General features: G+C 38.3%; 1 protein-coding gene across 4 annotated transcripts in view; it reads left to right on the plus strand.

Annotated features, from left to right (window-relative positions):
* LOC310643814 (uncharacterized protein) overlaps positions 1-25,485 on the plus strand; it is a 26,131-nt gene continuing 646 nt past the window's right edge. The window contains exons 1-13 of one of the 4 annotated variants that reach the window (XM_083368401.1): positions 1-534; positions 4,758-4,877; positions 6,304-6,423; positions 7,097-7,216; positions 9,107-9,229; positions 10,087-10,169; positions 12,289-12,414; positions 14,647-14,692; positions 17,612-17,766; positions 19,372-19,500; positions 20,689-20,803; positions 23,796-23,930; positions 24,848-24,973. In XM_083368401.1, coding sequence (XP_083224527.1) covers positions 309-534; positions 4,758-4,877; positions 6,304-6,423; positions 7,097-7,216; positions 9,107-9,229; positions 10,087-10,169; positions 12,289-12,414; positions 14,647-14,692; positions 17,612-17,766; positions 19,372-19,500; positions 20,689-20,803; positions 23,796-23,930; positions 24,848-24,973 — 1,624 coding nt within the window. In that variant the 5' untranslated portion in view covers positions 1-308. The remainder of the gene's footprint in view (positions 535-4,757; positions 4,878-6,303; positions 6,424-7,096; positions 7,217-9,106; positions 9,230-10,086; positions 10,170-12,288; positions 12,415-14,646; positions 14,693-17,611; positions 17,767-19,371; positions 19,501-20,688; positions 20,804-23,795; positions 23,931-24,847; positions 24,974-25,485) is intronic. The other 3 variants (XM_083368402.1, XM_083368404.1, XM_083368403.1) reach the window with 3 other exon arrangements.

Below are 25,485 nucleotides of genomic sequence, written 5' to 3' on the forward strand. Positions count from 1 at the left end.
TTCTTTTAATATCCTTTGTTTGACACAGAACTTAGGTTGATTCTGAATGCTTCATTTTTATTTATTGTTCTCCCATGGAAAAGAAAAGAAAAGGATTAATTTGGAGTAGTTAGATGCAGAGTTAGATTTTCTGTCTGTACTCAGGGAACAATTTGAACTTTTAAATAACTCATGCACATCGTATTTGGCATTATCTAGATAAAAAATTTCCAGTACGGGGAATATATGAGCAATAAAATAAACAATAAAAGTATAAACACTCCCTTCCTTTTTGCTCTCGGGTGTTCTGTTCGATTAGGAAAATAAAAATGGGCCAGCTGTGTACCAAGTGTGTTCAATTGCTTTACGACTTTGCCGTCTCAGTGAAAACACTGTTGTCAGGTTTGTTGCGGGACATTAGAGAGTGTTTGGCTCAGATCGCTGACTGCCCTTGCCTAAAACGAAAAAATGTTGAAATGAGGCAGCTTTACAAACCTGTTCTTCATCCCTATGAGGAGGAAACTGCCCAAGACTTTCTGCAACACATTGAAAGAGGTGAGAGATTTCTGCTTTTGAATGTGTGTCAGCCAAGTGTGTTGAATTGTTTGCTAGAGTTTTGTCGCTTTGCTTAAGTCTGTGCAATTTACAGTGAGGTCAGGAGTTGTGTTATTTTGTTCCTGGCTGTTTTGTTTTTGTGAATAATGGTGGAACAGAGAAAAAGCTGAAATTTAAAGTATCCCAAACAATAATTGGGCAGCTGATTCTCAATCTTAGACTTATTGACCGAATCCCTGCAATTAAATGTGCAGTGGTTTACTTATATGTCAGTTACCTTGATTTTTCTTGCCAAATCAGCCACAATGCACTTTTATATTTCTTTTTAAGCATTCTCATCCCTTGGCTGGGTAAGAAACACAACACCTCTGGGTTCAGTGGTGTACCATGATGGCACATAATAACTGCTGTACAATAATAAGGGTAAAAGCAACTATAGACTATCAAGCACTATTATCTTAAAACAAATCTTCACTTTGAGATAATAGTCTTCTCTAGTCTTCTTCTAATAGATGAACAAAAAGAATGTTTACTTTTCCAATTTCATTACCACATACTCCACACTCATTACTAAAAGAAGAAAATCCTAATGTTAGGATCTGGGATATCTAAAGTTTTAGTAGCAAATGAAAGAGAGAGAGAGAGAGAGAGAGAGAGAGAGAGAGAGAGAGAGAGAGAGAGAGAGAGAGAGAGAGAGAGAGAGAGAGAGAGAGAGAGAGAGAGAGAGAGATATTTTTAAAAAAATTATTAATTTTCCAATTTTACATTTAAATATTTAAAAAGCAATGTGGTGACTGGGTTAATAGTTCAATAACAAAATCTTTAGCACAAATCTCAGGTTACAACATCAGATATTTCTTCTCTTTTTCCCTTAACATTTACTGTCTCGAATTCAAGCTAGTACAGTTCTAATTATATCAACTCAATAAAAACATTATTACCTTTATCAATAATTTTTTAGCTTATACGTATCTTAATTACATTCAATCTTCATAAACAATCCATATCCTGTTATTAATCTTTACCCAATTTTTAGTTTCTCATCAGTATTCCAATTTAACCTTTAATATTTATAATTTTCAGGCTTTGGGTAACCAAGATTTACCTTTTCTCAATTCATAACAAAATATAATATTCAAAATACACAGTTTATCTATTTGAATGTAATCTTCTATTTCCTAAAAGTTACCTATTTTCCACCATACTAAATCATCTACTTAATAATACAATATCCCCTTCAATAAATCAAAACCATTATGTATATTACCTGGGTTAATCAATAAATCAAACATATTCATAATAATTAATTTTACCTTTTAGGTCTAATTTTTAAAAATTAAACTGGTAAAATCCTTATTTTGAACTAATTTCCAAGTATTTTAAATCTAATGACCAAAATTCCCCTTATCTTGACATCTCCCTTTAACCCTCTAGTTAATAATATAAAATCCCCTTTAATAAGTCAAAACCCCAATTTTCTTCAACCTTATTCTTGCTTTCTTCCTTTGCCAACTAGGCTTCCATATGAATGCTTTTAGATTGTCAAATAGATCTCCCTCTATTATTATATATGTTATTTAAAATAAAGGAGACCATTTAATTGCCAGTTTTCTGGAAGGACTAGCCCATTTGTATTTGTTAAATTGTCTCCCTGTTATTCCAGTTCCCCATTCTTGCCCTGATATGTTTGTCTTCCATTCAATCTGTTCTTTTTTCCCCCTCAAATTTCTTCTGATTTATATAGAAAGTCATTTCTATTTTCAGTGTTGTCACTTCTTTTTCTGGATTTTCCATCGCCGCTGTTTTTAGAGGGTGGGATAGAATCTCCCCTCACAGGGGAAAAACTACTTTGGGCAGCTTATACAGGTGGGGAAAAAATAGGATTGAAGAGAGGTAGATCTCACCCAGTCTCATCTGCGCTGCTTTATAGGTGCCTGGTAGTAAGTTTGACTTCGGCTGTCTGCAGGCTAGTGATGGGCCATATTTCTGTGGCCGGTCTTTCGTCTGCCAGTTTGGAGGGCTGTCCCAGTTTGAGCGGAAGGGCTGCCGCCCTCCCATGATCAAGCGGGGATACCTTCCTTGCTGGTCACCCCTACAGGGTGACTTTTGACCCTTTCCAGGGTTCCCCAGTGATGTGAAAATGGATGTGGAAGATGGAGCTCACCTTCCAAATGGCTGCGAGGGCCGCGGCAGCAAACCAGAAGTCCTTTTTCTGGATTTCCCATCAGCTGTATTTGTTGGTCAATTGAGTCCTCTGTCTTAATATTTGATTGTCCCACTTCTGTTATCTTCTGCATTGTTAGTTCTTTGGTTGTAGTCAAAGTTTGGGTTTGTGTATCTAAGCTGGTGTCTTGATCTTTTATGTTAGGTCTTATTTTAACACAAGCTGAAAGAATGTTTTCATGTATTGCTTTCAACATGGATAGGATCTTTTCCTGGTCTTCATCCATCTATTTCACGTGTTTATAAATAGTCTTTCTAGTAAAAGTTGTTTGTCAAGCAAGATTTTATAGTCCAAGGTATTTCAACATCTCATATAGTGACCAATATTCCTCAAGTAAAGAGATAGGAAAGCAATTTCCCACATATAACTCTAAAAGTCAGTAAAGGTTTACATTCACAGTTCAAGTCGGCCAGTTATGCCACCCAGCTGTTCTCTTACAGCTTAGTCTCTCACAGGTGGTGCCCAGGTCAAAAAAGTCTTATCTAATGTCTGGGCTTTGAGCCAAGTCTCTTTTAGGAAATAACAAGTTGTAATACCAAACATCACCACAAGATGTCACCAATGCCATTTAAGGTTTTTTTAAGTCCAATTTTTTTTTAATCCTTTTTCCAATTTTATTTCTTTTTTGTAGATAAAAACAAGAGTTTGCAGTAAAAATAGAAAAAAATTGGTCCCCAAGTTTCAGGAACATATAAATCCAATTAGATTAAAATTGTTCTTTTAATGCTTTGATTCCCCTGAGTAGTCAGACGCCGCTATTCTCAAAGGGTGGGATAGAAATTCCCTTCCCTCTCTCCTCACAGGGTTTCATCCGCATTGCTTTTGAATTGCTTGGTAGTGAGTTTGACTTCAGCTGTCTGCAGCCTAATGATGGGCCATATTGCTATGGCTGGTCTTTCCTCTGCCAGTTTGGAGGGCTGCCCTGGATCAAGCGGAAGGGCTACCGCCCTCCCGCGATCAAGCAGGTTCCCCTTCTTCTTGTTGCCCCTACAGGGTGACTTTCAACCCTTTCCAGGGTCCCCAGCAAAGAGAAATTGGACGTGGAAGATGGAGCTCGACTTGCAGAGGCCGCAGCAGCAGCAGTGGCAAACCAAAAGTCAGAGAGATAATTTTTATACATAACTAGAAAACTCATAGCTTTTTTTAATAAAGAAATACATAATGATGAATTTTATCCTTTTAAATTTATACTTACTTTTTCTTTATAAATTAAGTTCAAAGTAGTTTATAGGAAACTTTAAAAAACATACAGGGTTGTAATCTATCATCAATTTTCCCTGCAGTCACTCAGCATTTTATACTTTCTGAACACATAAAATCCTCACTGAATTATTTGGAGAACTTTGCTGCCTTCCAGATTATTTTTCCCATTAAACATATTGGGTTGTTCTTGAGCATGCACTTGACCCAAAGATGCTTTGTCAAAAGGCAACTGGACTTTTTTTTTCTGCCAAAAGTCCAGTTGCCTTTTGAAAAAGCACCTTTGGGACAACTATGACTTGGATGCCTGAGAATCTCCATAAACATTAAGCATGTACTTATTTCCCTTTTTGGCTATTTGATTCCCATGTGCAGCATCACAAATTCACAATTTCATCAGAGTAAATTTGGCAATCTACATGATTTCATTAATGAGATTATGATAACTCCTGTAGGAATGAAATCTTAGATATTGCAAATCTAAATTCATTTAGATAGATTTAGATAGTAAAGACAATCTGAACCCAAAATCAATGACAAATGAAGATGAAAAGAAATTATATCAAGAAGGAAAGGTAACTAAGGGAAGGAAAGGATGCTAAGCTATTTTTAAAAAAGAATTAAGAACAAAGTGAGCAACTTTTCAATTGCTCTATCCACCATGTTTTCAAAACATGCACAGAGAGTATTTTCATATTGAAAAGGTTTTTTTTCCCGTTCACTTACTTCTTTATGGATTCTTCAATATTTTCACTACTTCTGACACAATTCAGAATCTGTTTTTATATTTTTCTTTAAGGTTTTGAAATGTCATCACTTGGCAAGATCTCTTTAGAGGCCTTGAAAACCTTGGCATTTTCAGATCACCCGGGCTTGCAAATGCTTGCTGCTCTCTATTATCTACATATAAGCCAAGACTGTAAGTAATAGGTTATAACAAAGCACATCCTCTCTAGATGAACATGGATGAACAAGGTTTTTTTAAAAAATTAAAACATAGACTAATTTAACATTAGAATTTCATTCATGCACAATTATATGGATTATTAGGATTCACAGGGGTTCAAGAGTGTGCTAAGTAAGGAGAGTTAAGGTGGATGTAGTAAGATAATACAGGTGTACGTTAAGTCAAAGCAAGAAGGAATGAGTCATCAGTGCAAATACAAAAGATTTTAGTCAAAGCAGTGGTGGGATTCAGCCAGTTCGCACCAGTTCGGCAGAACTGGTAGCTAATTTTTTGTTGCCCAGGCCCAGAATGGATTTCCGGAAGAGGCATCCACACAGAGAAACGGTTGGTCACATATTTGAATCCCACCACTGAGTCAAAGTGAAAATTATAGCAGAGAGCAGCAGTCCAACAGACAGATGTCTCGTTTGATAGAAACTAGAGAGCTGAAGAAAACAAGGCATAAAGAAGAGAATCCTGACTGATGACAGAGGCCTTTAGATGACCTGACAACATCACCCTGACCAAATGCTTAAAGTATTTTCTTTGACTTGCATATTGAGAAGTATCAGGGAAAGGGGAGCCTTTGGGTCATAGGTCTCTGGGAAGTTTGGAGTATAAAAAGAAGAAAAAAATCATATATGTACAGTGGATATACTAATCCAATTTAACTGTACCATTTTTCTATAGATGTACTTAATTTCATTCTCAGATTAAATCCCACCTTCCTCTCAAGAACTTGAATGTGAGTTCTTCTCACCTCTGCTCTTAAGGAATGGCAAGTTGGTTGTTCAGCTGCCTTGCAGCTTCATTTGGAGGGATCGAAATGTATCACTGATGCGGAATGTTATATCTTGGGACATAATCTTGCTAGTCAGCAGCTGTTTACTAGGGTAGCAAACATTTAGTTAAATAGGACTTATACTTGCAGAGAGGGGCTTCTTTGTAACATTAAGTCCTTCACTTTCAGGTGGAAGTTAAGATTACAGACATTCTCAACCTGGGATGACGGAGTCACATTGCTCTTATTTCTGTGCTATACTTTCCACCATAGAATCAGATGCTTAAGGGATGGAGGGCACACTTTGGCTGGCTGTTTCTTTGGCAATGGAAAGCATGAAATGATAATCCAATATACTGTGAGCCTTGCCTTAGAATTGTAGGAGCTGCTATATTAGAAATGTATGTGTATGAAAGGCTGGTGTGTGGTAGAATGCATTGCTAGCTGCACTGTGTATAAATCAGGAGGGTTTACGTAGGATAGATTGGCGGAGGGCATCTTCTGAAAGAGGATTAACATATCTCCTAGTTGTGACTGCTTCTGTGCTTGAACGCCCACGGTTCCAAGACAAAAGCACCAGTGTTCTGAATGTTCAAATATTTCTTCTCATTTTAACAGTAAACATTCAACTGTCCCAAGAGCATTTGGAAACCTATTATGCTTTGCTGAAGTCTAATGACTTGGAGGTTCAGCAGATTTCATCTTTATCCCTGCTCAGTTTTTTATTAGAAGGAAATGGTGAGTGGATAACCAAGAATTCTCTTTCTGAGAAAGTTGAATACAACACCTGCCTAAAACGTGAGTCCTTTTCAGCTCTGCCCCTAAAGATAAGACAAGTAGATTGAACTGCCCTGCGGAATCAGTTGAAGAGAGGAAAAGGCATCAGTAAAGCAGAATATTTTTCTGATTATGGACTAGATTAAAATATACATATTTACAAATTCATTTGATTTTATTTCATTTACATATAATTAAAATGAATATAGTAAAACTTCTGATTGTGTTGAATAATTTTCCTTGTCCTATTCAAATTGCACTTTGATCACAGTTGATGGAAATTTGGGGACAGTAAAACTCAAGATTAACGGGCACTCAGTTTTTGGTTGTTTTTTTTTTGCATCTGAAGTGTGTGGCTGATAATAAATTTGTTACATTCTTGTCCCGATGAAATGATTTATTTCATAGGAATTTTGAAAGTAGATTTTACTTCCTTGTCAAGTAGAACACGTTTCTCTAATACTGAATAATGACAGTGTCTTTTTGCTATCTTCAGTATTACTAAATATTAAATTTCTTCAGTACTGCATTTTTAAACTTTGTACTTAAGATTAATTATTACTGAATTTATTTAGTATTGAATTTATAATAAAGTTTAAGATTATTTACTACTATCACCTTTGTTTTCAAACAGTAACCAAGGAGCATGTCATAGAAATGGATTTACTTGAGCCAATCCTAGAGCTACTTGAATCAGATGATATCAATATCCAGGGTAATTCCTGTGCCTGCTTAATGATGCTGGCTGACTCAGGTGAGCAGGGTTCCCAAAAGTCAAGCCTGTGGTAATGCTTAAGTTCAGCAACAGTTCCATTTCCTGCAGTTCCATATAGCATCAAGGGGGGGGGGGCATGTGTGTGTGTGTTATGTACAGTAGTGTCCAAAATTGTGGAAACCTTTTGGGAAAAGTGTACAGTAGAAATGCCACCTTTGGTTAAGTTTCCACCAATTTTTCTTCTAATTTCTTTATAACTGTAGCCTTGTTCACTTAATAATAGTATTTTACATTGCTTTCTGGACAACCAGTCAACTCTTTGCACCATTACTTTAATTTTATTACGTTTTACAAGCTCACTAAATGAAAGGGGAAAAAACCAACCAACTTGATAGCGATCACATAACACACTGACAAATGTCTTCCTCTCAGCTTCAATACATGACATCATTAACTGAATCCTACTGTGATCTGATTAGCTCATTGCCAAAACAAGATGACACCTGATTGGCTCTCTAAAAATTCATGCTCATTGGCTGCAATCAGATGAAGGAAAGTTACCTGATATCAACCTAAGCAAGTTGTGTTTCCTTTTTCTGGTTATTTGGCTATAACTTTTCATAGAATTGAAACAGATAATTGAACAAACTACAGTATGTTGCATTACATTCTTGATTAAATTATCTTTCCATTGATATATAATTTTATGGTACTACTCCAAAAACAAAGTGGTGTTATTAACCATCAAATCTCAAAAATACACTTTTCCCAAAAGGTTTCCACAATTTTGGCCACTACTATATGTGTATGGGTAGATATGTATTTTCTTTTGAGAGCAGGCAACAGAACTGAATCTGTAATGTGGGCCAGTGTGCTCACAGTAAAAAAAAGACAATTTTATATTATTTTATATTATATCCTTGCTTTTCTTTTTGAGCTCTAATCTACATCCATTTAAGTTCCCCTAATTTTATCCTGCAAAAACAATTCTATAAAAGAGAAGATGGGTTGAAAAACAGTGGCTGCCGCAAAGTCAGTAAGGTGGTTAAGTGGTGAATCAAAACTAGCTCTCTCTAGCCAAGTTCAACATCATAATTTTTATACTGCACCGATTACAGCTATAAATACTTATATGTTCCCCCCACATAAACACACCTCAATTTGTCTGAAGAACTGTTGAATTACGCAGATATGTACATTTGTATTATATGGACAGGAATATTGTTTGCTTCATTTATCTTTAGTTCCTCTTGGAGCGCAGAGCAAGATCTAGAGAGATCTTCAGAAAAGAAGAGGGCGGCAGGTGCCCATTAGGATGAGGTAGCCATGGGCCCCTCAAGATTCTCCGGAGTATTCTTTCTCTCTCCCAAGTAGGCATTGCAATAAATGCCCAGCCATTTTTATTGCAACAGTTGCTGTAAAATCCATCCTACAGAATCCTGCTGTGCCCAAACAAATGTCACGGTGTCAGATGACTAGAGTCTTAAACCTATAAAGAGAAAAGAAGATGGCAGCCTCAAAAGGTTGTTCAGCTTTCAACGCTTGGTACTCAAGCCCAAGTTGATCTGACTAACTGGTGTTTGAAAGGAGCTTTAAACCAGGCAGCCAAACTGTCTTCTCCTTATTGCTTGCTTCTTCTGCTGCCATACCCCTTTCCAGAGGGCACTTCAACTGCTCTCCTCAAGCTTAGCACTTAGGATATACAGTATATTTGATAAGCTCTGCTTGATTAAAACTTCTGGCCAGTTGTTATCCTAAGGCAACTGGTAGCAATACTTCTCGTTGCAGGCTTGTAACGTTATTCATTGCACACAAAACCACGGCTTTAGAGTTTAGGACAGTGTTCGGTCTCTAATCTTGAATGATTGCTTCCAAGCTAACGTAGCTAAACTTCCCTTAATTTCTCTTTTACTCTTCTGCTTCCTTCAGAGGCTTGTCGGAATGCAATTGCAGCAGCAGGTGGAACTGTACCCTTGATTTCCCTTTCTAAATCTCCTGATATTGGCGTTCAACAAAATGCCGTTCAAGCTATTTTCAACCTCACGCGATCAGGTAATGCGGCAGCGGTGATTTATTTTGACCACGGCTAATACCGTACCACAATAGTAAGAAAAGGAGAATTGAAGCTAGGTTCCATTGAGGACTTGCTGGTAATATTTGTATTTGAATAATTTTTATAGAACAATTTAGAAAACAAAGAAAATCCATGCAGCAAAGAGTGAATTTGTGAAGCTGGTTGCTGACTATTAAAGCTTTATTCCATGTATGGGATCGTGGGGAAGACTTTTATGAACAATGTATTGTTTTGAGGATGTGTTGAATTAATAACGTTGTATTGCCATTTTGCATTTTAATAAATACAGCATTTATATTTATATATATACAGATACAGATACAGATATAGATATAGATGTAGATCATTTCCAGCCACTTCTTAAATAAATCCATCTCTCTCTCTCTCTCTCTCTCTCTCTCTCTCTCTCTCTCTCTCTCTCTCTCTCTCTCTCTCTCTCTCTCTCTCTCTCTCTCTCTCTCTCACACACACACACACACACACACACACACATATAGTGTGATCATTTCCAGCCACTTCTTAAATAAATTCATATCACATACAAATGCTACCTCATCAGGACACGTTTTTCTAGGTCATGCAATCTGGATTTTGTTGTCACGCTGAACAAGATAGCCACATTCTTTTAATTCTATTTGCAGCCTTTGTTAACAAAGTATTTACCCGGCAGTGTTATTGTTTGTGTACATGATAGCAAGGAAATAAACTGGCTTTGTTGCAGATACGTTTTTTGGAAACTGCAGTTTCTTTCATTTTAAGTATATCCTTACACAGCAGTGATAAGATCCAAGCAACTGATTACAGATGTCATTTGATCGTTGTCTATTCCTTACAGAATGGATCCAAAGGGTTTTGGTTCGTCAAAGTGCTATCCCAATTCTCACCCGTTTATTAGAGTCTCCTGACACAGAAGTACAGGTAAGCTTAGTATCCATTCATCCAGTGAAACTTTTGAAACTGAACAAACTAAACAATAAATACTAGTCTGATGATTCTGGAAACATAATGGGTAATGTTAAATTCAAAACTGCCGGACAGAACCTGAATCCTCAACTGAGCTGAAAAGACACAACAAAAGACAACAGTTTCTGATACCTTAGGTCAGTGGTAGGCAGCCTTGGCTTTTTTATGACTTGGGAACTTCAGCTCCCAGAATTCCTGAGCCAGCCATGCTGAGGAGAAAGGGAGAGGTTTCCAAGCTGAGCCATGCTGGCTCAGGAATTCTGGGAGCTGAAGTCCACTAGTCATAAAAGACCCAAGGTTGCCTACCCCTGCCTTAGGTAAAGCTAAAGATTTTTTCCTCCTGTTCAGTCATATCTGACTCTGGGGGGCTGTGCTCATCTCCGTTTCTTAGCCGAGGGAGCCACCGTTGTTCCAAGACATTTCCTTGGTCATATGGCCAGCATGGACTATACGCTGAGGCACATGGAACATTGTTACTTTCCCCATTGACACGGTACCTATTTAGATGCTCGTATTTGCATGCTTTCGAACAGCTAGGTGGGCAGGAGCCTGACACCTTATAGATGGTGTTTAGTAACCAACTGATATTTAAAATAAAGTTTTATGGATGAGTGAGTCTTTGTGACATCTGAGAACCAAGTGTGCATATTTTGAAAGCAATTGTGAGAGAGGCCATAGCAGCTTAAGCAACTGTGGTCTTGTTTCCTCTGCTGCATTTGTTCCGAGGTTCGAAAAAAGTACTGTGGAACAATTCTAGCACTACTTTTTGTTCTTGACTTTTTGTCTGAAATAATCACAGATGGCCATTGCCCTATTTAAGTTTTAAGTTTCGAACCCCTGTTTGATTTTCTTTCCATCAATATTGCAGTAAGGGAGAATTGTGAAAAAAGTGATGTGCTCCTCCTTTCCCTTCAAAAGGCTTCCTGGCTGTGTGTGTGTCTCTCTCTCTGTGTTGTATGTTTTATGTGCAAAATAGATGTTTTAAATCCCAGGAATATCTTTAAATCCTTTTACCATATAGAAAAATGGGCCTGAACATTTTGTCCTCATCTACTGCAAACCTTTGCCTATAGCTGTGGGATAACATGGGAGTGGAAGGTATTTGCAAACAAAAAAAAGTTGCTGCATTACTGTCTGAGGAAGGCACCCCAAAGTTTCTTTGCAAAATCTTCCTTTTTGCTCACAATCAAGTAAAGAAATTGGATTTACTGTATTGCGTTTAAGAGTAATATTAATAGGAATTCATTTGGGACAACATCAAGGGTCTTCAGGTGGAAAATAAAAGTAATTGAGGCAGACAATAATTTTCATGCTTGTAAGCCTCACAGAATAGATATATGAATTTCCGTTAATCAGCTAATCTTAAGTCCCAATTTATACAAGATCAGCTCCATCTCAATGGACTGTAGTCACTTTTCCTTTTTCAGAAAGTTGCTACAGTGCCCAACCAGAAACATAGGAGGGAAAATTTTATATAGAATTGTCCCCAGATAATATTTCTGAAGCTTTGGGAGCCATTTTCTTTTCCAGTTCACTGTGCTTTTCTGTACTTTTTCCAGTTTTCTGCAAAGAGGCAAAAGAATATATTTCTACGCAGTGGCATGCATTCCCTAAGAATCTATTGAAAACTGAGTTTAAATATTATATTAGCATAACATATGGTCTTTTCTCTCAAACCTAAGCTCTGGTATTAGAATCCTCACATCTATTACAGTCATTTATTTGCTCAAGAGCTGAGCAATTCCATTTATATTCACTGCTTACAGATTTCTCACTTGACATCCCAGAGCTTTGGATAGGATCCTCAGCTTTTAACTTCAACCATTTATGGTGCTTCATAGGCGGGTGATGGGTTGTTAATACAGTTTTAGAACTTTAGGCCACAAGTGTCTCCATCTCAAACTCCTTATATATTTTTCATTTCTTGTGTGATGAGTCAAATATTCTTACTAAGTTACATGTTATTCAGAAGTAGACCAGACAACCTGATCTTTATTTTTCTCACACATCGTAGAATCCACCAACTCTTGTCTCTTTACTCTATCTATGCCTATTTTGTCTACTGTCCTTACAGTACTACAGCTGTGCTGCTCTCAGCAATGTGGCTACAAATTCACAGCACCACAAAGCCATACTTCACGTTGGTGACGGGTTTCTTCTGCAGACTCTCCTTTCTCTCCTGTCTTCAGGTGTGGACAAGGTAAAGCTTGGGATTGTTGGATACCACTCAAGAGTATTATCTGCCATTTTTCTAGAAGTTGAGTCATATAGGGTTTTTGTCTCCCAAAGGATATCTTGATTTCAGTGGAATATAACTATGCTTTTACAATTATATACTTGAATGTCCTTATGTGTATTTTATTTTAAAATACATATTTCCCAATGTGGAAATATGAAAAAGTCATAGATGTTGAATGTGGCATCCTTCATGAATTCCTTGGAGCAGCTTTTCCTATCTTAGTATCTTCTGCATGTGCCGAAAGTATCCATGTTGCTTTGGGATCATGGATCTTACAATTCATCTGGAAGGTGCATGGTTGAAGGAAGACTAGCCTAAGAGATCAAACTTTTAAGTTGGGGGTCAGACATTGAAAAAAGAATGGAATAAGAATGGAATAAGAATGGAATAGAATAGAATAGAATAGAATAGAATAGAATAGAATAGAATAGAATAGAATAGAATAGAATAGAATAGAATAGAATAGAATAGAATAGAAGAATAGAAGAATAGAATAGAATTGAATAGAAGAATAGAATAGAAATAGAATAATGGAATGGAATGGAATGGAATAGAATATGATAGAATAAATAGAATAGAATAGAATAGAATAGAATAGAATAGAATAGAATAGAATAGAATAGAATAGAATAGAAGAATAGAATAGAATAGAATAGAATAGAATAGAATAGAATAGAATAGAATAGAATAGAAGAATAGAAGAATAGAATAGAATTGAATAGAAGAATAGAATAGAAATAGAATAATGGAATGGAATGGAATGGAATAGAATATGATAGAATAAATAGAATAGAATAGAAGAATAGAATAGAATAGAATAGAATAGAATAGAATAGAATAGAATAGAATAGAATAGAATAGAATAGAATAGAATAGAATAGAATAGAATCTTGGAGGAGCTCATGGACGAGACTCAAGTGACTGTCTAGCCTCTTCTTAAAAACCTCCAATGATGGAGCACCCACAATTTCTGAAGTCAAGCTGTTACACTGGTTAATTGTCCTCACTGTTAGGAACGTTCTCCATAATTCCAGGTTGCTTCTCTCTTTGATCAGTTTCCAACCATTGTTTCTTGTCCTGCCCTCTGGTGCTTTGGAGAATAAATGACCCCCTCTTTGTGGTAGCCTTTCAAATACTGAGAGCCTCCATGAATTTGTTCACAATTTAATGCTGTAGTCTGAAAGTTTACAAACAAGATGCTGTTTTCACATGTAATCATACGGACACACTGCCAGCAGTAACTTTTTTTCATCTGGGTATTATAGCAATAGCACTTAGACTTATATTCCGCTTCACAGTGCTTTACAGCCCTTTCTAAGCGAGTTACATAGTCAGCATATTGCCAACAATTGCCAACAATCATTTACCGACATCCGAAGGATGGAAGGCTGAGTCAACCTTGAGCCGGTGAGAATTTAACTGCCGCACTGCTGGCAACTGGCAATCAGCAGAAGTAGACTGAAGTACAGGCTCCATATAACTTTGTCTTTGCAGCCTTCCTGCAAAGCTATAAAACAGTGGTGGCGAACCTATGGCACAGGTGCCAGAGGCGGCACACAGAGCCCTCCCTGTGGGCACCCGCACCATGCCTCGGAGGTGGCAACTGTCTCTCTTCAACCAGCCGCCCCCCACAGGTGTCCCTCCCCATGAGCAACATTGAGGTGACCACACCCACCTTGGCCACACCCATCCAATCTTCCATGATCACTACAGCCACACCCACCCAGTAGGCCATGCTCACCTGGCACCCAGCGATAAATAAGTGGGTTTTGGGTTGCAGTTTGGGCACTCTGTCTCTAAAAGGTTCGCCATCACTGCTATAAGACATGGACAGTGATTTTATGACTGGAGTTGGTGAAAGAGATGATTTGGTTTTTGGAGAGGTATTGGGAAGATTGTGGGGAAGATTTCAGGATTTTTAAGGACTTTAAGGATTTATTTAATCTACCTACAAAAGATACTCTCTCACACATGTAAAACACTGATGGTATAGCTTCAAAATTTCAAAGCTGCGACAGAGAATCTTTTTACCTTAAATATTTCTTACATTTGAACCCTATTCCATCAAGTATCCTAGTGATTAAGTGTTTCAATAAAAGTAACATGAACTTGTTAGCTTGAAAACATTTAGATTATTTTTGCATACAAGAGTCCTTTTTCTCACCTCCTGATTTGCTTGTTTCCTTCAACTAGATTTCAAACCAAGCTTGTATTTGTCTCAGGAATTTAGCCACAAATGGTAAGTAGAGACCTAACATGGGAGTAAAAGAAAAATTGCCAGCAGGCAACCAACACACCAGTACCCCAGTCATACAGAACAGGGAATGTTTTTCCCCATGTTATTTTGTACTGGGCCTTGTCTTTAGAAAGAATGTCCATAGCTTTTTGTTTACTCTGTGAAGTAGGAAGAACATTATATTTTGATTTCATGCACACCTGTTGTGTTGGAGCTATTTGTGGTTTAATAAAGCTTGCTGTAATGTACCAGACCAGTCAGGCAGGTTTAGAGAAGAGCAGCCCACTTATTCTAAGTCCACCTGTAAGAACTTCTAGATGATCTATTCTAGGGTGATTTTTCTCAGAAGTAAATATTAAATGAATAGAGGACTAGAATAGATCATCTAGAAGTTCTTATAGGTGGACTTAGAATAAGTGGGCTGTTATTATGTTATAATAACAAAATGGTAAGATTGGCTTGGTACATGACATGCATTTCTAGCACTGATGAATTGGAAAAATATTTTATCAGACTAGAGTTTCATACTAAAAATTAGAAGAAGCTGACAAAAAAACGTTTGGTGATAAACTGTCCCTGACCTTGCAACTACTCTATGTTATTATAACGCAATTATTTCTCTGGGTTTGTTTAAATCCAAATTGCTCTAGCTAGAGCACGCAAGGTCATTAATACAGATTACAGCTGCTGAGTCACACTCTTTATCATCCTAAACTCCCCCAGCTGTATGCATTTAAAAATTAGTTACAATGCTACTTTTTCTAACAAGAAGCTGCAGTTAGTCACATACACTATTAGATAATTCCTGAGCAAAAAAGTCACTTGTCAGATCATTTGGGTGAGGAAAAAAAGCAGCGATCCCATCAAAAATATATAACTTTGACAGAAATTTGAGAAAAAATTATTTCCTGTAATAACAGCTCTGCAAATCTTTTAGAAGAGATGCCTTGTAATGCATGGAAATGTGAACAAAGCACCTCTTCTCCCATCAGCAAAACATACATATGGGGAAAAAGCAAAATAGGTTTCTTTGTTTGGTGCCCTCAAGTCAGTCTTGACTCCTGGCAGCTGCCTGGAGAAATCCCCGCAGTATTCTTGGCAAGATTTCAGTGGTGGTTTGCCACTGCCGTCTTCCTGGAACTGAGGACTGGCCCCAAGGCGCACAGCTGACTTTGTGCCTCATGCGGAACTAGAAGTCATGGTCTCATGGTTTACAAGTTGGTGCCTCAACCCCCACACCGAACTGGCTCTGCTTAGTAGGTTTATTATCTCAGGGGTCTTCAAACTTGGCCCTTTTATGACTTGTGGACTTCAACTCCCAGAATTCCTCAGCCAGCGTGCCAGGCTGAGGAATTCTGGGAGTTGAAGTCCACAAGTCATAAAGGGGCCGAGTTTGAAGACCCCTGGTTTATCTGATGATAACGCCACCACCACCACCCCTGATTCAGTGGGGTTTGCATTTGATTTCTGGTGGATGAAATATCTGAGAAAAGGACCTTGTCTTTATTTTCTTTGGTCCTAAGTAAAGAAGCACTACCGTCAGATTACTCTTAGATTTTCTTGGATTTTTGCCACCTGGCAAGCAGTGTCCTTTATAAATCTTTACTCCAACTTTCTATTAACCTTTCTATTTCTCAAAGGGTTTTTGTTTTTTTACTTCCTGCACTGGATAGAGTAATGGATTTACAGGGTACTTAATGATAAAATTTAAGAGAAAATGGCATTATACTGCAAACAAAGGGCAACATTCCTTTTTTACAAAGATTTTTATTTGTGGGAGAAATACACACTGACACAGAGATGTTTTGCAGAAGAACTGAGCAGTTCACTTCCTCATCGATGAAGCCTTGATCTCTAGCTGGATTCTATAATGCTATAATTTACACATTTATTAATATAATTCAACCTGTTAAAGTCTGTACATGAATTCAAGTCCAATTTCTTATCTTGGTACAAATTCAGGTAGTGCGTTTAAACATCACCGGTCCTGTTTAAGACCTAAAATGTTCCTTTTGTGTTTTTACTGCAAATAATTTTCTGCAAAACTTCAAGCCTTTCACTCCCCAGGTTCGTATTTAGATTTGACTTATCTAGTGAACCTAGTGCAGAGGTGGAGAACTTATTTCAGTGCTGGATTGAATTGGTGGTTAGCAAACACATGAGGGAGGGGGTCACATGCCAGTGTAACTGGGGTCATACTACTGAAAGCCCTGAGCCTCCATCATACCTTCTCTCCCCCACTCCCGTACACTTTTGACGAATACTAATACTTTTCTTCAACATTATTAACCAAATCCAGATGTTGCCCTTCTGATTACTGTAGCTGAAATAATATAGGTAGACCTTTACAACAGCTTGTTTAGTGGCCATTAGAAGATACAACAGCACTGAAAAAGTGACTTATGACCATTTCCCACACTTACGACCCTTGCAGCATCCCCATGATCACCTGATCAAAATTCAGACGCTTGACAACTGACTCATTTATGATGATGTGTATGATTTGTCACGTATCTCCTTGGCTTTGAATAAGCTTTCTGTGTTCCAGTCCAGGCCAGGAGGGGGCGTGACTGCTTTAAGCTTTCTTCTGATGATAACAATACTACCTGGACTTTTAGTGAGATCAGGACCAACTTGGTTTGATTATTTTGATCAGAGGCTAGCTATTATTATTATTATTATTATTATTATTATTATTATTATTATTATTATTATTATTATTATTATTATTATTATTATTATTATTATTTATCATCAAGTTTGGTTTCTCTTTCTGTTGGCTTTTCATGAAACAGAGCTCAGGATCTAACCACTGCATTGATGTTACATAGAATTGCTCAGTTTCTAGGAGACAGATGAACTAATTTGATTCTTTTAAACTTGGCAATGTGCTTTATTCTCAATTTTTGTTGATTGGCACAGACAGGTTTTCTTCTGTTGCAGAGTTTGTTCTGACCAGTCTTGTTGCTATGCAAATCCAGTCCCGTCTTCTCCCTCTCTTGACATTTAGCAATAAAGAGATTCAGCGGAATTCAGTAATTCTCCTCCAGATATTATCCCAACATCCAGGCAATCAGGTACATGTTTTCTTAATATCGGTGGCCTTCGGATCACTTAAAAGCATTTGCGGTAGGACAAATGAATGTCCAAACAGGCATGCTTCATATATATATAGGTAAAGGTAAAGGTTCCCCCGCACATGCGTGCTAGTCGTTTCCGACTCTAGGGGCCGGTGCTCATCTCCATTTCAAAGCCAAAGAGCCAGCGCTTGTCCGAGGACGTCTCCGTGGTCATGTGGCCAGCATGACTAAACGCCAAAGGCGTACGGAACGCTGTTACCTTCCCACCGTAGTGGTCCCTATTTTTCTACTTGCATTTTTACATGCTTTCGAACTGCTAGGTTGGCAGAAGCTGGGACGAGTAACAGGCGCTCGCTCTTTTACGCGGCACTCAGGATTCGACCCGCCAAACTGCCGACCTTCTGATCGACAGGCTCAGCATCCTAACCCACTGAGCCACCACGTCCTTTCCATATATAGATAGAGTCCATTTAACAGGATTTTTATTCATAACCCTTCCGTATTTTTCTGCTATATTTCCATCTCCCTAACTGAGATGGGACCTTTTTCTTCTACTTTCCTTATTGCTCAGATTCGGTATGGTTTACTTGGTTCCACACTATATTTTATCTTTAGCATCTTTAACTTTAACTTTTTTGGCATGTAAGTTTCCTTTCAAATAAAGAATATTTACTATTAAAAATACACCTTACTTTGGTAGGTTACTAGCCCTCTTCTCCCTGCTGCTTATTTAGACCCTTTATCTCCCAGTTTTCAGCTGGGATTTTTTTCAGGTTGAAAAATTAATGCCAGAACTCTTTTTTGTTGGATTCATGATCTGTTTTAGTCATTACTACTGTATAGGTAGTCCTTGACTTACAACCGTTCATCTAGTGACCTTTCCAAGTTGTAACGGCACTGAAAAAAGTGTCTTACGACTAATTTTCACACTTATGACCATTGCAGCATCCCCAGGGTCACATGATCAAAATTCAGACAGTTGGCAACTGACTCATTCTCATGACGGTTTCAGTGTCCCGGGATCATGTGATCACCTTTTGCAACCTTCTTTCAAGCAAAGTCAATGGGGAAGCCAGTTTCACTTAACCGTATTACTAACTAAACAATTGCAGTGATTCACTTAACAACCGTGGCAAGAAAGGTAGTAAAATGGGGCAAAACTCGCTTAACAAATGTCTCACTTAACAATGGAAATTTTGGGCTCTATTGTGGTCATAAGTCGAGGACTACCTGTAGTGGAAAAAGCTATCCAAGATTGGATAAAACCTTGAATAATTGCTGCTCAGTGGAAGTATTTATATTGCTGTTTATTGAATTAACTGTCTGTAAGAATAGCACCACTCACAGGCTTTTTTATTGCTTAACAATTTAATAATGGCACACTTCCCCCCCCCCAGCTGGGTATTATTGCACAGAGATGCTGTGCCCCCACCCCCCACCCGCGTCTGTGATGATATTGGGCAACATTGGCTCTTTGGTGCAACATTACTTCGCGCCTGTAGTTGAATTATTCCAGTTTTACAGATTTGGATTAATCCCATGCAGTCTGTTGTTGCAAAGTGCTCTTACTGTATTTTAAGCACTGTATTTTAATCTTTGCAGGATGCCCTGATGTCTGATGAGATGCTGCAAGCTTTGGGGGAACTGTTGCTTACCTGGAGAACAGACCCAGTAATTGTTGGTCGTATGGCTCGCCTCATCAAAAACCTCAGCCTTTCTAAAAACATACAGGCAAATCTCAAGTAGTTTTTCCTAATTTTACATATTGATCCAAAGATTTAGTTCACAGTTCAGCCACCCGAGTGATACTATATGAAAACGTTAAACCTTTGCTGAATTCTCAACAGATATTTCTGATGGCATATGTGGAATTGGCATGTTATTATTCATTCAAACTGTATTTTTTTAATTGAACATTTTCAAGATGTTATTTTTAAGACTCACTTAAAATTTATAACTAAAAGACACACCTGTTCCACTGTAAGGAAATACTGTGACCATTTTATATACTCTTCTCCACCATATTTAGAAATTGTTTATTTTATATATGTAATCTCTCTCTATAGAGAGAGATTACATATGTAATTTTATATTATTTTATATATGCAATCTCTTATTACATATATATATAGTTTAGAGATATTGCATATATCTCTAAACTATATATATATATATATATATATATATATATATATATATATATATATATATATATATATGTGGATCCTTGGTTTTTTGGGTTTTTCAGGTGTGGGCGCAACGTTTCGACGGAGTCCCATCCGTCATCATCAGGCTTTAGCTTCCTTCTTCTGGGAGAAGGAACCTCAGAAAACAAATATATATATATAGAAAAACGGCAGATTATCAGAGTGCTAAATAAATTGTGTAATGTAATAGTTCTTACAGTATTTAAACATCATGTATAGAAGGAAAGAGAGTTTACATTATCAAACAATGCACTGACCTGCATGATTTCTACTCGTGTTAATCTCTTCACCTATTTTTATAAAATGATGTTGGTGTCCTCAAATCTGCTTTCTGAAGTTCATGAGTACCAAATGCAAAATGGGCCTAAAAATATTGGAGAGCTCGTATTTGGAATTAATAAAGGAATTTAGTGGCAACGTATGCCATAAATGTTTTAAGAAAGAAAACAATGCAACCACAGTCCGCAGGTTATTGCAGACATATGGATTTCTTGTATGATATTCTCTGTCCCCCATTCTGTATCCTTCTACCAGATTCTAAAATAACTTCAGTGTTGATTGGGGCAGAGGCAAAGTTTAGCTTAGTTGATTTTTGAATGGATCTGATACATGCCATAAAACCGCCGTGTTTATTTTTATTCATGATGCTAATTTTTATAGCTTGAAAGAAGTTTGCAAGACTGAAATAGTATCTTCTCTGAACGATTTACAGAAAATCCTAGAAAGTCCATGCATCAAAGGCCTTCTTCAAGCTATCCACAGTGCCCTTGTACTAGATGATTCCCTTTTCTATGTGATATCTTGTCTTGCTGAACTAGTGAAGCATGGTAAGGAGACTTTAATTTTTTTTTTAAATAATATTTTATTAATTTTCCATTTAAATATTTAAAAAGCAATGTGGTGGACTGCAATTTCCATTGCTAAGCAATGTAGCCCTTAAAGCATGACATGATATGACCCTACCACTTAGCAATGGCAATCCTGGCACTCCCCATTGTGGTCATGCAAAGATCACTGGATGTTATGTGGCCCCCGGGTGGCTCACAAACAAGTGTAGTTGCAGAGCAACTTGCAACTTTCCCTGCTGACTTCCCTATTGACTTTGCTTATGACAGGGGTAGGGGAACCTTGGCTCTTTTATGACTTGTGGACTTCAACTCCCAGAACTGAGTGGCTTTATTTATTTATTTATTTTATTAAATTTCTATACTGCCCTTCTCCTGAAGGACTCAGGGCGGTGTACAGGGAAATAAAATGCAACTTACAAAAGTTAAAAAGAAAATTAAATTAATTATTTATTTTATTTTATTTATTAATGGGACTTATATCCCGCCCTATCTCCCGAGGGACTCAGGGTGGCTAACAACAACAAAACTTAAAGGTCTCTGTACAGTAAATTAAAATTAAAAATTGAAATAAATTAAAATAAATTAAAGAATAGAGTTAAAATTGTAAACATAATTAAAATCCCTGTCAGTCCAGGTCAGCCAGGTGGAAAAGGAGTGTTTTGAGGCCGCGGCGAAAGGACTGGAGATCTTGGGCCATCCAAAGTTCAGGGGGGAGCTGGTTCCACAGGGCTGGTGCACCCACAGAGAAGGCTCTTCCCCTGGGGGTCGCAAGCCGACATTGTCTAGCCGACGGTACCCTGAGGAGGCCTTCTCTGTGTGAGCGTACTGGGCGATGGGAATTTGTTCCCGGCAGCAGATGGTCCTGCAAGTATCCCGGCCCTAAGCCATGTAGGGCTTTAAAGGTAAGTACCAGCACCTTAAATCTCACTCGGAGGGCAACCGGTAGCCAATGCAGCTCACGCAGGAGGGGTGTAATATGGGAGTATCGGGGTGCTCCCATCACTACCCGTGCAGCTGCACTCTGCACCAGTTGAAGCCTCCGGGTGGTCTTCAAGGGCAGCCCCATGTAGAGAGCATTGCAGTAGTCTATACGGGAGGTAACGAGTGCGTGGGTGACTGTACGTAGGGCATCTCGGTTCAGAAAGGGGCGCAACTGGTGTATCAGGCGAATCTGGGCAAATGCCCCCCTAGCCACGACTCCAATATGATCTTCAAAACTGAGTCGTGAATCCAGGAGGATGCCCAGATTGCGTGCTCTATCAACGGGAGGTAACATCTCTCCTCCTATAATCAAAGATGGAACCTCTTGGACTAAATGAGATGTCGGTACGTAAAGCCACTCAGTCTTGGCCGGGTTGAGCCGGAGCCTGTTCTTTCCCATCCAAATCTGTACTGCTTCCAGGCAACAGGACATCACATCGAGGGCATCATTGGGTTGGTTCGGGGTGGAGATGAAAAGTATCATCAGCATATTGATGATACTTCACCCCGAAGCCACGGATGATCTCTCCCAGCGGCTTCATATAGATGTTGAACAGGAGAATTAGCCCTAACAATAAATAATTAAAATAAATAAATAAAATAAACCCAAACCCTTAGTCCAGGCCGGCCTGTTCAAACAACCAAGTCTTCAGGTCACGGCGGAAAGAGCGAAGGTCGGGAGCCGTCCGGAGCTCAAAAGGCAGTAGATTCCAAAGGGCTGGCGCACCCACAGAGAATGCTCTCTCCCTGGGGGCCGCCAGCCGGCAATCTCTGACCGACGGCACCCTGAGGAGGCCTTCTCTGTGGGAGCGCACAGGACGAAGGGAAGTTGACGCCGGCAGCAGGTGCTTCCGTAAGTAATCCGGACCCATGCCATTTAGGGCTTTATAGGTCATCACCAGCACCTTGAATCTCACCCGGAGGGCAACTGGAAGCCAATGCAGCTCGCGGAGGAGAGGTGTTACATTCTGCACCAGTTGAAGCCTCCGAGTGGTCCTCAAGGGCAGCCCCATGTAGAGAGCATTGCAGTAGTCTATGCAAGAGATCACGAGCGTATGAGTGACTGTACGCAGGGCATCCCAGTCCAGATAGGGCCGCAACTGGTGCACCAGGCGAACCTGGGCAAAAGCCCCCCTGGCCACAGCTCCTACATGGTCTTCCAAACTGAGCTGTGAGTCAAGGAGGATACCCAAGTTGTGAGCCCTATCTACGGGGGGTAACACCTCACCCCCCCATAGTTAAAGATGGAATGAACTGAATTTCCCGAGATGCCGGTACGTACAACCACTCAGTCTTGTTGGGATTAAGCCGAAGCCTGTTCCTCCCCATCCAGACCTGGATCTTTAGCATCTTTGGACACAAGCTTAATCCACCATGGGCAAATTCCATCAAGTAATTCCTCTGTCAAATTATAGGAAATATTGTACCACATTTTGAATTAGTCACCTTAACTACTGTGGCTAGTTCTGGGAACCACATTTTGAGAGAGAGATTGCAGACATTGAAACTGGAAAGGGCAACAAGGTGACTAAGTCTTATGAGGCAACTGGGTATGGTCCCTTTAGAGAAGAGATGCCTGAGGGAAGCGTAATAGCCCTTCTTACCATAAGTACATGAATGGATGCTGCACGACAGTCCAAGACCTATTCTTTACCACTCCAGAGTGTGAGACATGGAATAATGTTCCCAATTTCCTGTTCCTAAGAACAGTTTCCATTTAAATGCTAGGAAAAGCTTCCTCATGATAAGTCCAATTGAACAATGATACCAGTTACTGAGGGAGATGGTGAACACCCTTTGCTGAATGCGTATAAGGAAAGGCTATGCATCCTTCCGTTCAGGATGTTTAATTTCTCCACCGATTGTGATTTGAGAGGCCTACCATGATTCAATATTTTTGTTTCAACTCTTCTACAGTCTTTCTCTGTTCTGTTGGGGGTCTGTTCATTTGTCTATTAATTTCTTATTACATCTTCCTTTCTACTATTAGAAGGAGCCACAGTGCACATTGTAGCATTGATGGATGAACCATTGATAAATCATTTGGTGAAATTAGCTAACCAGGTGGAACAAATCGAACTTTCGTTCCAAGCTGCCTTTTTGATCAAACACTTCGTAAGGCATGGTATGTACCAACAGTGAGTCTGATATTTATATTTTCAGCCTAATGATGACAAGGATTGGGTTAAAAAAAAAAGAGGACAACAGCTTGAGCCTTGAAGTGCAAATCCTTTTATTTATATTTAGCTAGTTTTAAATCATTCTCAGAGCATAATAGGATTCTGAAAGACTTATTAAATGAATGGATTACAGCTGGATGATCATCTATTTTCTTCTGATATACTAATAATGTAAATGTAATTGACTACAGGCAGGTTTTTGTGGCTGACCACACTTGGCATCCTTGCCTTGGGCCCTTATTCTTCTAATTTAAATATGAAAATTTGTTTGAGAGAGTGAAGCAAATGGTTCCAACACAGCAATTAACAAACATTTTGCACCATAATAGAATCTTCCATAAGGAAACAAATCCTGTTAAATATGCCATCTCTGCTCAAACATTAATAGATTTACTGCTGCAACTTGAAGTGATATTTAATTTGAAAAATCATTGTGGCATGAAACTTCTTTAAACCCCCTCTCTTAAAATAAGGCATTTATTATTACATGTACACAATTAGTACTCAGGTACTAATTGTGTCTAGAAGACAGTCACTACACAATTATGTAGCATTATCGCTGTGCTTTAATTTCCAAGTAGATGAAGCTCTTTAAGAGATATAACACTTGTATTTTTATTTTACAAAATAAAATTTAAAATGAATTAGCAGAGCTCTGCTTGCTGTCACATACGGCTTTATAGAAAACTACATTTATAAATTTTCAATGTTAAAATACTTTTAGCTTAACAAATGAGTATAACCAGAAAAGCAAGCAGGGGCAGTCATCATAAGCAGAAGGACCTTGTTTTGATTTAATAGTGTAGTGTACTTAATGGATTCTGTTCTGTATTTTTTCCTGTTCTCCGTATCAATTGCATAGAAGAGGTAGTGGCTCTGTTAAAAACTCACATGAACCAGGTTCAGCAATATCTGATGAAGTATCTTATTCACCGGGAGATTCGTTTTCAGCATTTGGGCATAACCACTCTCTGCGTATTACAGAAAGGTATGGACTACTAGGATCTAAAAAAATCTCTATACATCTTTCAAATAAAATAATGGTTCAAATTGAACCCCAGGAGTTTTATGTGGTGTCTAGCATAATAACTAGGATCACTGGAATTTACCAGGATTTGAGTCCTGACTGCTTCTAGTAATGTACAGTAAACAAAACTCCAGCTTTATAAAGTTCTGATTAAAAGTTAATCTCTTTTCACTGATATTTTCATCAGACTTGTATAGAAGTTCATTTTCATTGTCACACATTTTATGCTTCTAGAAATTATTTTTAGAAAAGGAGCATCAATAATCTCATAATTCTAGTTCCCTGAATTTTTTCCAACTATTTTTATTAGCAACAGTAGAGGACTCAAGATGTACACTTGTACAGTATTGGTAGGGGAAGACCCAAGAGAGTAAAACCAAGCCAAATAGAAACACCAAAAGTGCAATGTATAAGAAGTCCAGCTAGAAGATGAAATTCAGAGTTATTTTTGTCAGAAAGTCCAAAGGCAAGCT

This window comes from Vipera ursinii (genome assembly GCF_947247035.1).
Source record: "Vipera ursinii genome assembly, chromosome: 1".
NCBI classification, from domain to species: Eukaryota; Metazoa; Chordata; class Lepidosauria; order Squamata; family Viperidae; genus Vipera; species Vipera ursinii.